General features: G+C 42.0%; 1 protein-coding gene across 3 annotated transcripts in view; it reads left to right on the top strand.

Annotated features, from left to right (window-relative positions):
* The first annotated feature begins 5,750 nt into the window (after positions 1-5,750).
* Positions 5,751-14,705, top strand: part of AK5 (adenylate kinase 5) — a 257,931-nt gene continuing 248,976 nt past the window's right edge. For 2 of the 3 annotated variants that reach the window (XM_043460930.1, XM_043460929.1), the window contains exons 1-2: positions 5,752-6,189; positions 11,274-11,460. In XM_043460930.1, the coding sequence (XP_043316865.1) occupies positions 6,130-6,189; positions 11,274-11,460 (247 nt within the window). In that variant the 5' untranslated portion in view covers positions 5,752-6,129. Of the gene's footprint in view, positions 6,190-11,273; positions 11,461-14,705 lie in introns of all 3 variants that reach the window. The other variant, XM_043460931.1, reaches the window with a different exon arrangement.

The following is a 14,705-nucleotide window of genomic DNA, read 5'->3' as shown; positions in this document are numbered from 1 at the left end:
TTGGACTCATGCTAACTACTAGTATAACCTGGGGATTAGGCCCTCTGAATATCAGTTATTTCATTTATATAATGAAAACAATACATATCTCAGAGGTTGATTTAAGAATCAAATATGGCATATGTAACATGCTTTGTATATACTTCATGGCAAGTAGAAAGGTAAAAAGTAGCAACAGTGGCAGATTTATTTCCTTGGGCTCCAAAATCATTGTGGACGGTGACTATAGCCATGAAATTAAAAGACACTTGCTCCTTGGAAGAAAAGCTATGACAAACCTGGACAATGTATTAAAAAGCAGAGACATTACTTTGCCAACAAAGGTCTTTATAGTCAAAGCTATGGTTTTTCCAGTAGTCATGTATAGATGGGAAAGTTGGACCATAAAGATGGCTGAGTACTGAAGAATTGATGCTTTCAAATTGTAGTGCTAGAGAAGATTTTGAGAGTCCCTTGGACAGCAAGGAGATCAAACCCTGAATACTCATTGGAAGGACTGATGCTGAAGCTCCAAAACCTTGGCCACCTGATGCAAACAGCCAGCTCATTGGAAAAGACCCTGATGCTGGGAAAGATTGAAGACAAAGGGAGAGGAGAGCGGTTGAGGATGAGATGGCTAGATAGCATCACTGACTCCATGGACATGTATTTCAGCAAACTCCGGGAGACAGTGGAGGACAGAGGAGCTTGGGCTTGCTGCAGTCTATGGGATTGCAGTCAGACACAACTTAGCGACTGAACACAACAATAAATTATACTTTATAAAGTGCTAGTCACAATGTCTGACTCAGAACACTAAACAAATTTTTACTTTGTGTTATGGTCAAACTTGTCATCACATCATTACTGTCAAATAAACCAAGTGCTTATGGAGGATCCTCTCAGGTTCCTTTCCTGGGGTGAGGAGCTACAGCATGAGAAATATTTGATACTTTATCAGTAAAAATTTTCTGCAGTTAAACTGGCCCCATTTAAATTATAGATGGCATAAATGTCTGTTATGAATATATGAGGATTTAAGCATGGGGCTCCAGCCATCTCTGTGCAGGTTGGGAAGTGCTGTCCTGGGCATAGGGTCCTAGAGCCATCTTTGTGTGGATGGAGCCAATGGGCTCTGCTTCATGGGGACAGATCAAGGTTCAGCCCTTTGCTGAGATACAGCCTGTGTGTCAGCAGGGAGCCAGAGAAGCAGTCTCACCAAAAGGATCCTCCTCGAGGATGTCTGGACCTTTCGAAAGTTCTAGTTATCACCTCAAAGGTTATTACTATTCCCACTTCCTCTGCTGCTTCCAGCAAACAATTTAAACTCCACCTCCTTGCTTCAAATCAATAGTTAAGCATATTTGATTTTCATCATTACATTTATCAACATCTGATATGTTCTCACTTATGTCTTTGGTGAGACAGGTATTAGTTGTTTATCTGCCCTTCATGTATCAGTATCTGATGTTGTTTCTGCATTCTTATTTGCTTACTGTCCATCTACACTTCTTACACACACTCCCCATGAGAATAGGAATTCTTCGAAAGTGAAAGCCACTCAGTCGTGTCCAACTCTTTGTGACCCCAAGGACTGTACAGTCCATGGAATTCTCCAAGTCAGAATACTAGAGAGGGTAGCCTATCCCTTCCCCAGGGGATATTCCCAACCCAGGAATCAAACTGGGGTCTCCTGCATTGCAGGCAGATTCTTTACCAGCTGAGCTACCAGGGAAGCCCAAATAGCAGGAACTGTGTCTGCCTTATTCCCTGCTATATAACCCAGCACACTCTCCTAGCACAACGTGGGAGAGAAGAGATTCTGCCTGAAGACACTGGGCTGCAGTAAGCATCCTGATTTGTTGAAGCATGCAACAACATATCCCCAAATAAACAAATGGCGAAGGGCCATGAACCCTTTATATACCTACCATATATATATACACATGTAGATATATATACACACATCAGGAAGTGATGAGCCAGCTTTTCCATGGCAAGAATGTATGTGTTACCATGCTCATGGATTGGAAGAATCAATATTGTCAAAATGGCTATTCTACCCAAAGCAATCTATAGATTCAATGCAACCCCTATCAAGCTACCAACGGTATTTTTCACAGAACTAGAACAAATAATTTCACAGTTTGTATGGAAATACAAAAAACCTCGAATAGCCAAAGTAATCTTGAGAAAGAAGAATGGAACTGGAGGAATCAACCTGCCTGACTTCAGACTCTACTACAAAGCCACAGTCATCAAGACAGTATGGTACTGGCACAAAGACAGAAATATAGATCAATGGAACAGAATAGAAAGCCCAGAGATAAATCCACGAACCTATGGACACCTTATCTTTGACAAAGGAGGCAAGGATATACAATGGAAAAAAGACAACCTCTTTAACAAGTGGTGCTGGGAAAACTGGTCAACCACTTGTAAAAGAATGAAACTAGAACACTTTCTAACACCATACACAAAAATAAACTCAAAATGGATTAAAGATATAAATGTAAGACCAGAAACTATAAAACTCCTAGAGGAGAACATAGGCAAAACACTCTCCGACATAAATCACAGCAAGATCCTCTATGACCCACCTCCCAGAATATTGGAAATAAAAGCAAAACTAAACAAATGGGATCTAATGAAACTTAAAAGCTTTTGCACTACAAAAGAAACTATAAGTAAGGTGAAAAGACAGCCGTCAGATTGGGAGAAAATAATAGCAAATGAAGAAACAGACAAAGGATTAATCTCAAAAATATACAAGCAACTCCTGCAGCTCAATTCCAGAAAAATAAATGACCCAATCAAAAAATGGGCCAAAGAACTAAACAGACATTTCTCCAAAGAAGACATACAGATGGCTAACAAACACATGAAAAGATGCTCAACATCACTCATTATCAGAGAAATGCAAATCAAAACCACAATGAGGTACCATTACACGCCAGTCAGGATGGCTGCTATCCAAAAGTCTACAAGCAATAAATGCTGGAGAGGGTGTGGAGAAAAGGGAACCCTCTTACACTGTTGGTGGGAATGCAAACTAGTACAGCCACTATGGAAAACAGTGTGGAGATTCCTTAAAAAACTGGAAATAGAACTGCCATATGACCCAGCAATCCCACTTCTGGGCATACACACTGAGGAAACCAGATCTGAAAGAGACACGTGCACCCCAATGTTCATCGCAGCACTGTTTATAATAGCCAGGACATGGAAGCAACCTAGATGCCCATCAGCAGATGAATGGATAAGGAAGCTGTGGTACATATACACCATGGAATATTACTCAGCCATTAAAAAGAATTCATTTGAACAGTTCCTAATGAGATGGATGAAACTGCCCCTTTACAGAGAAGAAGTAAGCAGAAAGAAAAGATACTACAACATATATATATGGATTTAGAAAGATGGTAACGATAACCCTATATGCAAAACAGAAAAAGAGACACAGAAGTACAGAACAGACTTTTGAACTCTGTGGGAGAAGGTGAGGGTGGGATGTTTCGAAAGAACAGCATGTATATTATCTATGGTGAAACAGATCACCAGCCCAGGTGGGATGCATGAGACAAGTGCTTGGGCCTGGTGCACTGGGAAGACCCAGAGGAATCGGGTAGAGAGGGAGGTGGGAGGGGGGATCGGGATGAGGAATACGTGTAAATCTATGGCTGATTCATATCAATGTATGACAAAACCCACTGAAAAATAAATAAATAAATAAAGGGGAAAAAAAAAAAGAATGTATGTGTTGTTCCTTGTCCTATTTCCTCTCTTCCAAACCACCAGGCTGGCTTTTAAGCATTATAGTTCCCCCATACAGCCCTTCCCTCACAGGATACAACTCCCTTTGCAAAAGAAATTGTGAATATCTTGCTTTTGTCTTACATCTGGAACATACTAAAAAGCCCTGATTGTCAGTGCATAAGGCTACCTGGAAATTCCTTATATCTCTCTCCAGTTACTATGTTTTTCAGGCTATTTAGAATATTCAGTACAATGCAGTCTTTCTTATTCATTCTTTTTGTACAAGCAAGTTGTCATCCTTGCCTGACTACACTAAACTTCATTTAGAATCACATATCCATTCAGGATCCATTCCTTCCTAGGAGAGTAGATGTGAGCTGTATTCTGCCCAGATTCTTGCCCATAAAGCGTGACTTGAAAGGTCCTGCAGAAAGTGGCCTCTTCACTCTTAGGTGCTTCATCTCAGCTGTGCCTGCTCATGGTGTAAGCTGAGCTTTCATGCCATCGACTCTGGTACTTACCAAGGACTGTTGCACAGGGAGCAGACAATGCTTCACAACTTCCATAATCTGCTCTTAAACAAGGCAGAGAATGTCAGTAGCTGGACTATAAATGATGTGGCATATTCTCAGGGCAGAAACCAATTTCTATGGAACACCTGCCTCATTTAAGGCTACCATAAGACACATGGTTTCACAAGTCCTCAGAAAACTTCGTTTACTTTATAAAACTCAATTAATTCCTGAGCTCCCTCCGTGGGATAAAACAAAACTGCCACTATAGTGAAGGCATGAGAAGCAGTTTTTACTGTAACCAGAAATAGAACCAAGAAAAGATCTGCAAAGATGAACTTGAAATGGACATCCAGACAAGATTTCTGGAAGCAGTTGCGGTGTCCTCTCTCCCTGGCCCAACCCCAGATGGCAATTCCTGTCAGAGCCTCCTTTCCTCTGACAAGCCCTCCCCGTGTCAGGCCTTGTACAGAGCTAGAGGTCATGTTCCCAGGGTGACAGGGACCATCTTCCAAGCAGGCAACGAAATGGCATCGTGATGGGGGAAATGAGTCATCATGGGAGATGGGACGGGGATGGTGCACCTTGATAATGGTTTGTAACAGAAGATACTTAACCAGTAAACGCTGTTTCATCACATCCATCCATACCCACCCCAGGGTGCTCCAATGGCCCGCGGTTCACCACCCCGCACATTCCTCCCATCAAATTAATGGTGGCTCCCATCCACCTACTAAGCCCGTTTCCAATTGAAGCAATCTCCGACTCTCCACCACCACCCAATTCTCCACCTTCCCATTCCTCTCTACAGAAGTAATTAACTAGTTGACTACTGACTAATCCTTCTGTTAAGGAGAATTTCAGCCTCACTGTAAGGATTCGGAACACTAATGGAAAAACTGGAGACTAGCTGGTAAAACTTTCCTGAAGGGTAGAAATATCTTAAGGGGATGGCGTCCACACCAGCAGTTCCCTTCACTCCTCACTCCCAGCTCCCTATTAAGGATCGGTAACTTTAGAAATAAACCATAAATGCTGTGGCAATTAGGTTTCTTCCTGGGAGTTCCTTGGGCATTCAGGAGTAACGTGTGTGTGTGTGTGTGTGTGTGTGTGTGTGTGTGTGTGTGTGTGTGTGTGTGTGTGTGTGTGTGTGTGTGTGTGTGTGTGTAAGGGGAAAGGGTCGCAGTTTCCTCCTGGGAGTTCCTTGGGCATTCAGGAGTAACTCGTGTGTGTGTGTGTGTGTGTGTGTGTGTGTGTGTGTGTGTGTGTGTGTGGAAGGGGAAGGGTCGCAGGTTCCTACAGACCTGGAGTCTGTTCCTTTGGCCACCTGATTCCAGGTGGCCGCGTCCTGGCGGCGGCGCGCGGGGAAGCACGGTGCCGGGGCTGCAGTGTAACACGGGGGGTGTGACTGCGAGCCCCCCGCGCGCACCCGCACCCACCCTCGCACCCCGCACCGCCCGCGCAGCGTAACTGGCCGCCGCCGCCGCCGCAGACCGGGCTCGGGAGGTGCAGAGCACCGCGTGTGGAGCCGGAGAGGCGGGCGGGCTGCTGCCTGGCGTCCGCCGCGCGGTCCTCCCTCCTCCGCTCTCTCCGCCTCTCCCCTGGCGGCCGCGCAGCCCGGAACCTGGGAAGCCGCGGCGCCGAGCCCGCAGCTCGGGCGCGGGGACCAGCACAGAGGCGCGGGCGGCGGGAGCGCTGGGACCACAGTCCCCGCGGAGAGGCGGAGTGGAGCCCGGCCTGAGCTGGCAGAGCCGAGTGTGTGAGTGTTTGCGCGTGAAAGCGAGGGCTGCACGGTGCTCGGCACTGACACCGCCGGCCCCGGCCCAGGTCGCCGCAGCCCCGGAGCCTCCCGTCTGCGCCCCAAGGCACGCGTGAAGCAGCCATGAACACCAACGAAGCCAAGGAGTATCTGGCCCGGAGAGAAATCCCTCAGCTTTTCGAGGTAGGGGGCTAGGTCTGGCAGAGACCGACGGGGAGATCGGGGCAGGGCATCCCCGAGGTTCTGGGTATGGAAGCCGCGCCCCGTCCCACCTTGACGACCAGGGGCACGCAAGTGAGGGCGCTTGCAGAAGCTTGCTCGCCCGCTTGCCCGGGGGTAGCTGCCTTTCTGACGGATTGCCGGGTCCTTGGATGCCTCGGCTCTTGTCGGGTGGCTGGACTCAAGCCCCCATCTCGAAAATCAAGTTTCAGTCTTCAAACTGGTTCTGAAAGCAGGCTGCCCCCCGCGCATCACTCCGATGCGGACTCCCAGGGTGGGCTTGCTGGCAGCGGCCGGCCGCGCACTCCGGGGGCGAGGATCAGGCCAGGTGGGTACCCTGGCACCTAGCAGCGAGCAAGGACTCTGAACCGAGGGGTCCAGAGCCCCAGTCCCTCCGCGCGCCGAGGGTCGGGACCCCCGCGTTGACTGGGAAGTGAGGATGAAAGGGGCCCGGACAAGGGATAGCTTGGAGGAGAGGGATGAAGATGCAAAAAAACAAATCCAAACCCATCAGAGGCAGCGCTACCTCCTGGGTGGCAGTCACCCAGCGCTGCTCTGCGCTTTCGGTGAATGAACTGCCGAGCACGTTTTCCCGTCGTCTTGGAAGAGATGGTTCTCCTTCCTCACCTCCTCAGCCCATAGCTTTCGCCCGCCTTAACCAACCCACCTAGAGAAAGCCAGTCGGAGAGGGAGTGGCGAGGCGGGCGTGACTCCTGTTGCTCTGTCTTCTTCCCACCGCATCACAGCATCATCTGCACCAGGGACCCCGGGGGATGGGGACACTTTGAGATTGTAGGAGAGGAGGCTGGAGGATGAGCTAGAACCTTGGTTAGTTCTAAATGACAGCCAACCTCGCGAGTTGTTTTGCTTCCTTTCCTTCTCTCTGTATTTGAATTTTATAGCATTCCTTAATCCTGTGTTTTTACTTAGGTTAAGGAAAAAAATGGAAGCAAGCCAGGCTTCATAGAGCGAGTCCTGAAACCGGGTCCCCCATTTCTGAAAGATGATATACTATAGACTAATATAGTACTCTAGAAGTCGTGCATTGCTGTCTCTCCTATTTGAGGGGGGTTGTTCTGCTAAAAGAAATTTTATAACACTACTTGGAAAAATAATTTTGCCTCTGTTTTCCCAAATTGTCTTTAAATGGACCTCCATAATTACAGATCTTCCTTTTTAACTCACGTCTTAAGCCACCGATTTCAGGTCTATCTGAAAACAAGATATCCAGGTAAATCACCCACTGAGCTCAAGCCTAGAACATGAAACTCAAGTCTAGCAAATGTGTCACTAGTATTTGAAAATAATCAGGAGATGTTGCATAAGGACAGGTCTTGAGGATTTGTAGGATTCTTGTTAAGAATTTTTCTTTGTTTCTATTTTCAAAAAGTAAACATGGAGATGAAGAGCTGAAAGGTTTTATCCATAAATACTACTACTGAGATCAGTGTCATTCCTAAAAGAAAAATTGAAGCATATGCAGGAGGGTCACCTGATTGCAAAGTGCCACTTAAATAGTACTCCTATTTTCTTTACAAATGTGGGTACTGTTTTTCCCCTTGGTAACCACAGAGAATTTTGATTGTTTGTGCGTGAAACTGTTTATACAAATAAGCGATGGCAGGTGCTTTTGTTCAGGTGCTATGCTTTTCCTTGGCTTTTCTGCATATGAATGGGAGGTTACAAAATAGTACATACCCAGAAAAGGAAGTCAACTTGCTTAGGTGAAATACAGAATTATAGAGTACTTAAATGCGATCCCAGGCAATGCGAAGATGGAAGGAGACTGCTGGTGACCTCCAAAGGCTCCATCCTTCCTGTAAGAAGAATCTGTGCTGAGCATAGCACAAGAGAGAAGTAAAACTTGGCAGTTCTCCATGTGATGAATGTAGATAGCAAAACCAAATGCTTTAAGTTTCCAAACTGAATTTTATCCCTCAAAACCGCAATATGGGTACCTGTATAAAGTTTCTAGGTATATAAAGTTTCAATTAAATATCTATCAAACCCAAAACATTGGACACAATTGTAGATACTAGACACCGTTGTAGACCAAGTGAACGATTTTTGAATCTGCATATTGTCAAGCAACGATCTGTATCTTACTGACATTTCAGATTTCTTTCTGACATGAGACATCACATGGGCTAAAAGGATAGGTTCAAGTTTGGGATGTGCTTCCATTTCTAGATTAAATGTTTAAGGCAAAAATCACTTTTCCCTCATTTTGTTATGAAATCTTAACTCTAGTTAACTTTATGGTGTGTGTATTGATCTTGTGTCGTTGTACCTTAGAGCAGAGATTTGGCAATTCATTTGAATACTGGGCAAAGTCAAAATAGATTACTCAAGTTCTCAGAGGGTTAACTCAAATAGACTGAGTAAAACAATATCTGCTGGTTGTTTTGGATCCCTGATGGTGACTATTAGAAGAAAAGATTTAAATTATCTATGAAGGAGTGAACCTTATCCTCGCTTCTGATATCTGTACCCCTTGTGGAATCAGATTTGGTTAGAGAGGGTGGAAACATATATTTTCCAGCAAAAAATTCTTCATTATATTTACTCATTCTAGGCAATAAAAGGGATAAAAACTCAAAGTTTGCTTAAAACTCGACATTAAAAAAATTAGCATCATGGCATTCGATCCCATTACTTCATGGCTGATAGATGAGGAGACAATGGAAACAGTGACAGACTTTATCTTTTTGGGCTCCAGAATCACTGCAGATAGTGACTGTAGCCATGAAATTAAAAGACACTTGCTCCTTGGAAGAAAAGCTATGACCAACCTAGACAGCATATTAAAAAGCAGAGACATTACTTTGCTGACAAAGGTCCATCTAGTCAAACCTATGGTTTTTCCAGTAGTCATGTATGGATGAGAGTTAGACTATAAAGAAAGCTGAACACCAAAGAATTGATGCTTTTGAACTGTGGTGTTGAAGGAGACTCTTGAGAGTCCCTTGGACTACAAGGAGATCAAACCAGTCAATCCTAAAGGAAATCAGTCCTGAATATTCATTGGAAGGACTGATACTGAAGCAGAAACTCCAACTTGGCCACCTGATGTGAAGAACTGACTCATTGGCAAAGACCCTGATGCTGGGCAAGGTTGAGGGCGGGAGGAGAAGTGGATGACAGAAGATAAGATGGTTGGATGACATCACTGACTCAATGGCCATGAGTTTGAGTAAGCTCCAGGAGTTGGTGATGGACAGTGGGGCCTGCCTTGTTGCAGTCCATGGGGTCTCAAAGAGTCGGACACGACTGAGTGACTGAACTGAACTGAGGGATAAAAAAATTAAAGGTCTGATCTCAGTTGGTAAAGAATCTGCCTGCAATGCAGGAGACCTGGGTTTGATCCCTGGGTTGTGAAGATCCCCTGGAGAAGGGATAGGCTACCCACTCCAGTGTTCTGGCCTGGAGAATTCCTTGGACTGTACATGGGGTCGCAAAGAGTCGGCCACGACTGAGTGACTTTCACTTTCACTTTCAATCTTGAATGACTCAAATTTTAGTTGGATTACCTATGGGGCACAGATTTTCTGGCACTTTCTTTTTATCCCATATATGTTTTTGCAAGATGTAGAGAGAGGAATATAGGAAATCAAAACCATTGAGTTGGAATCCTAGGCCTACGAGTTTCTAGCTGAGTAACCTAGGTCAACTCACTAACATCTCTGAACCCTGATTTCCTAGTCTATGAATGGGGATAATAATGCCACATAGGACTGAAAGTGCATTAAGTAAGCTTAAGCACATAGATATACAGTAAGATGTAGAGTAAGCCCTGTCATGGAGTGAGCTACATTAATGTAGGGGGAATGTGAGGAGTTAAACGCAATGTGTGTGTGTGTGTGCATGTGTGTGTGTGTGTGTAGCACAGACCTTGACATATAAACTGGATGTGAATGCCTAGGTTAGTTTTTTCCACTCACTCTGCCATTGAACCCCTCAAATTGAACATTCTAACCCATCTTATTTAGGATTTCAGAGGACTAATGCACCTGGTAGAAACTGCCTACCATTTTGAGCAACTTGCACAAGAATAATTTGAAAATAAAATGATGTATTTAGAAAAGCTGTTAGCCTTTCAAAGAGTGTACATTTTTTAAATTAATAACAGTGATAATAATCCTCAGTGCTTTTCCATAAAATACTCCAAATGAAAACATTTTTCACATCAGTTCAGTTCCCAGGAATGAGCATTTCCTAATTTGTAGCATTTATAGAAATTGATACTTGTGACATATCAGACACCAGGCTTTGTTCTGTAATTTCAATTACATATTGAAATATACACATTGTAATGATTTATTATATATCAAACAGATTTTTTGAAGTCAGTCTTTATGTTTTGAGTGAATTGTTTTTCTGATTAGGAGACAGTCCAGGATGTACCTGCCATGTGCAAGGCAAAGTGTCAGAGGCTGGATATTGAGAAATAAATAAGACCCACACTGTACTGTTGAAGATTTTATAGGTTAGAAGAGAAGACCAAAACATAAACTGATGGTTTTAGTATGAATGACACACAGATTTTTTTCTGGGTACAATGAACACCAAAGAAGGGGTCTGCATGCCAACCCAAGGGCTCAGTGGGGCCTTTCTGATGATGATTATGATGGTGATTAAAACCATCAACATTTATTATTTACTGTGTTTCAGGTGTTTCAATCCATAAATCATCCTCTGCAACTGAGGCTTGGAGACTTTAAGGATGGGTAGGAATGAAATCAATCATGACTGGGGCATTTTTACACACTGTACTTAATCTCACATTGATAGATTTCTTCCATTTTAAACAATGCAGTTGGCCTTAGTTGTTTAAAGGACAGAGAATGCTGAGCTGAAAACTAACTGGTCAAGAATTTAAGGGGTTGTTTTAATTACTCAATTAGAGCATAATTTCAACTCAAATTGTTTATTAAAAAAAATGCAAAGAATCCAAACAACCCAGAATTTAAAGATGGGATATACACTGTTTTGACAAAGGTGATTTGAAAACATATTTTATGTGGACGTATTTTGTTGTTATATTTCAGAGCCTTTTGAATGGACTGATGTGTTCGAAGCCTGAAGACCCAATAGAATACTTGGAAAGTTGTTTACAGAAAGTAAAGGAATTAGGGGGATGTGACAAGGTGAAATGGGATACATTTGTAAGCCAGGAGAAGAAGACTTTACCTCCACTCAATGGAGGACAGTCACGGAGATCCTTCCTAAGAAATGGTAATGTATATGTAGAATAATAGTTTATATTTATAGCAATATTCTTTAAAACATAACATATAAACTGTAGGCAGTGATTTAATTTAATAGGTTTTCAAATGCCTGAAAGGATATTTGGTCCTGAAACATGACTAATTTCTCTCTGCTACTAATTCTAATCTCCTCTATGATAAGACAAACACAATTACATGCCATTGTTCAGTACTTCACTAAAAGCTTAATGAAATTTTTTACTGACTTCATTATTTTGTAAAATGAGTTACATTAGCAAACTGAATTTTTCTTAAAATTGCAATAAGACTTTTCCAAATAAATGAGTAGATGACAGACAAAATCAATAGTTATAATAACTATAACATTTTTATTAGCTAAGAAGAGATTTAACTTGTTGCTGTGTTTCCAAATTCATTTTAATGCATCTGCATAAATGAATGTAAAGTTTATACTAGTTTAACTCAAGAAGGATTTATTTAGCAGCTACTGAATGCAAAGCATGAGATTAGGCATTTGGGTGCTATAAAAGAAACGGGATGCATAAACTTGTTTAACAATTTTAGGAATAATTTGGAACTAAGAACTGGAGTTCACTAGAGGAGATTCATGGTATTCTAGCTTTCCGAAATTTGTGTTTATCAAAATTAGTTCAACATCAGCCAAGCAGCCTTTTAGGCTCCAGATAAAATTGAGAAATACAATAGTATTTGCAAAGTGGAATCAGTTCCAATCAGAACAAGCCAATTAATTCTTTTCCAGTGGCCAAAATCATTCTATTTTCAAAATTTAAACCATTCTCAAAAATTGTACCTAGAAAAGTTTCAGTTATGCAGACAGAATTTGAGACAGAGACAATTCTATTTGCAATAAATACAAGGGGAAATACAGTTTAGTTTGTTTTATCTTACCAGTGGGGCTTCCCTGGTGGCTTAGTGGTAAAGAGCCCACCTGCCAATGCAGGAGACACGGGTTCAATCCCTGAATTGAAAAGATCCCCTGGAGAAGGAAATGGCAGCCCACTCCAGTATTCTTGCCGGGAAAATTCTACGGACAGGAGAGCCTGGTGGGCTACAGTCCATAGGGTTGCAAAGAGTCAGACACAACTTAATGACTAAACTATAGCAACATCTTACCTTGACCCCCTTAAATTTTATTTGAACATGGGGAGGAGTCATACTGTATTAATCTTTAAGCAAGGAGAAAAAGCAGAAATGCTATTGTCTCAGAAATATCTCCAGAGAGGAGAAGACTTCCCTGTCCATGCAGGAGCTCCTCTAGGTCATTTAGGCTTCATTGTTCAAAAGAGCACCTGTAGGCATTTATCACAGTGGCAGACCACTTAGGAAATTACTGCTTAAGGGAACACAATGATATTTCTGTGAGCTTGAAGGGTTCATACACCTTCCCCAAAGGGCTACTTTCCTTCCCAGAATGTCATAATATATTTGAATCTGGCTCAATGTTAAATACATGCCCTCTGCCCTTGTTAAATCAAGTGACAAATATGGGGAACTTCTTTTTAAACCTTAAAGCACTACAAACCTTAAGTGTTACTGGATTTAGTCTATGATATGTTTATGCTTTCAAAAGTAAGTCTAAGAGGATTTGACATTCACCTAATCGAAAAGCTACTCTCAGACTGGTTGTATAAACTACTGTTTTGTAACAAAATGAAATCTGAATGCTTCTATTTTATACTACTACTTGTCTTCATTATATATAGAAGCCAGGCAGGCCAAGTATGTAATAGACAATGGTGGGGACTATGGTGAAACTGGAGAACAAGACTAGAGGGAGCAGTCATTGTCTAAAGGCAGTTAAGCACAAATTTTGGAAACACATCAGGATGAACAAAGCACGTCTATGGGGCTACATTGGACCCACTGATGACCATTTTGGAACTCTCGATTAGCAGGATGAGCTACAATAGGAATGGAAAATGTAGGTTTAACTTTCATTAAAATTGAAATTGCTTGTTAATTTTAGACTCTCCATACCTACTGACACTTTACCAGAATTCCCACTTAGAAATCTTTTGCTTAATCATCAAATAAAAGCTTTCACATACTATGGTAACAAGAATGCTGCATCACACTGTCTGATATCTAGAACATAGCCTAAAAGGCAGAAAATAGTTTCTAAACTGATGACTCCTGTAATAATAAAATTTTATTTTATGAAATGCTGTACAAGTTTGTGCTTTGTAGATTTTTAACTGTGATTTATAGAATATATTGTTAAAAATCAACAGTATTGCTAACTTCCCTGTAACTTAAAGTGTTGTTATTATTTCTAGAAATAAAAAGTGATTTGTGCATTTTTGCTGAAATATTGACAGAGCTATGCTAATATATAATTATCATGAAAAATTATTCTGTGAAATAAAACATTTTAATAATTTTTAAGCAACTTACTTTTCTAAGTAAAAATATGATAAAACAAGGATAAATTATTAGCTGATGGTTCTTTAAAATGTACTATAAATGTGAGATGAGCATCCATTTTTTTGCAGTGTATGTACAACTAAACAAATGATTGCTCATAAATTAAAGAGTTTTAGTCCCATAGCTCCAAATGTCCACAGAACTTTTCTTTTGGAATATCTCATTGTCATGTTTACTCAACATGTCAAAAACTGAACGTATCATATTTGCTTCAAAATGACCCTCCTTTTCTGATTTCCATGGAGTCAGTCAATGAGTCAGTTGAGCTATAAAATAACCATGTATTGAGTACTGCTATGTGTCAGACACGTTTTTAAGACTGAGGTTGTGGAGCCTCCAAGAAAGAACAAATGTGGCACATGCCCTCATGAAACTCACAGTGTAGGATGAAGCCAGGCATTAAATATATAATTAGAAGCACAGTGAATGCTATAGGAAATACCATATGCTACATAACTGATATTAACAAGGCCGATGGATCCATCCTGGGCTAGATTCAAGGCAGGCTTCCTAGAAGAACTGATATGCTAATATAAGAGACAGAAAGCTGTGTAGGTGTCAGATAGAAAAGGATGGAGGAGATTGAGAGTGTACTAAGGAACAGAGAACAGAAATACCTGATATAGAAGGAGAGGCCAGGATAAAGACAGGAAGGAGAGAAGCCCAGTATTTCTGGAGCATTTAAGAGAGGGCAGGAAGATACAGTATGAAATGCAGTGTGTTCCCTATCTTTTAGGCTTGACACCTGGCAGTTGTTTTTGAACAATCACCTTCACTGATCTCTCATGCGTGTGTGCGTGCTAAGTC

The sequence above is a fragment of the Cervus canadensis genome, chromosome 2, assembly GCF_019320065.1.
Source record: "Cervus canadensis isolate Bull #8, Minnesota chromosome 2, ASM1932006v1, whole genome shotgun sequence".
Taxonomy (NCBI): Eukaryota; Metazoa; Chordata; class Mammalia; order Artiodactyla; family Cervidae; genus Cervus; species Cervus canadensis.
This window is presented reverse-complemented; position numbering and strand designations above follow the sequence as displayed.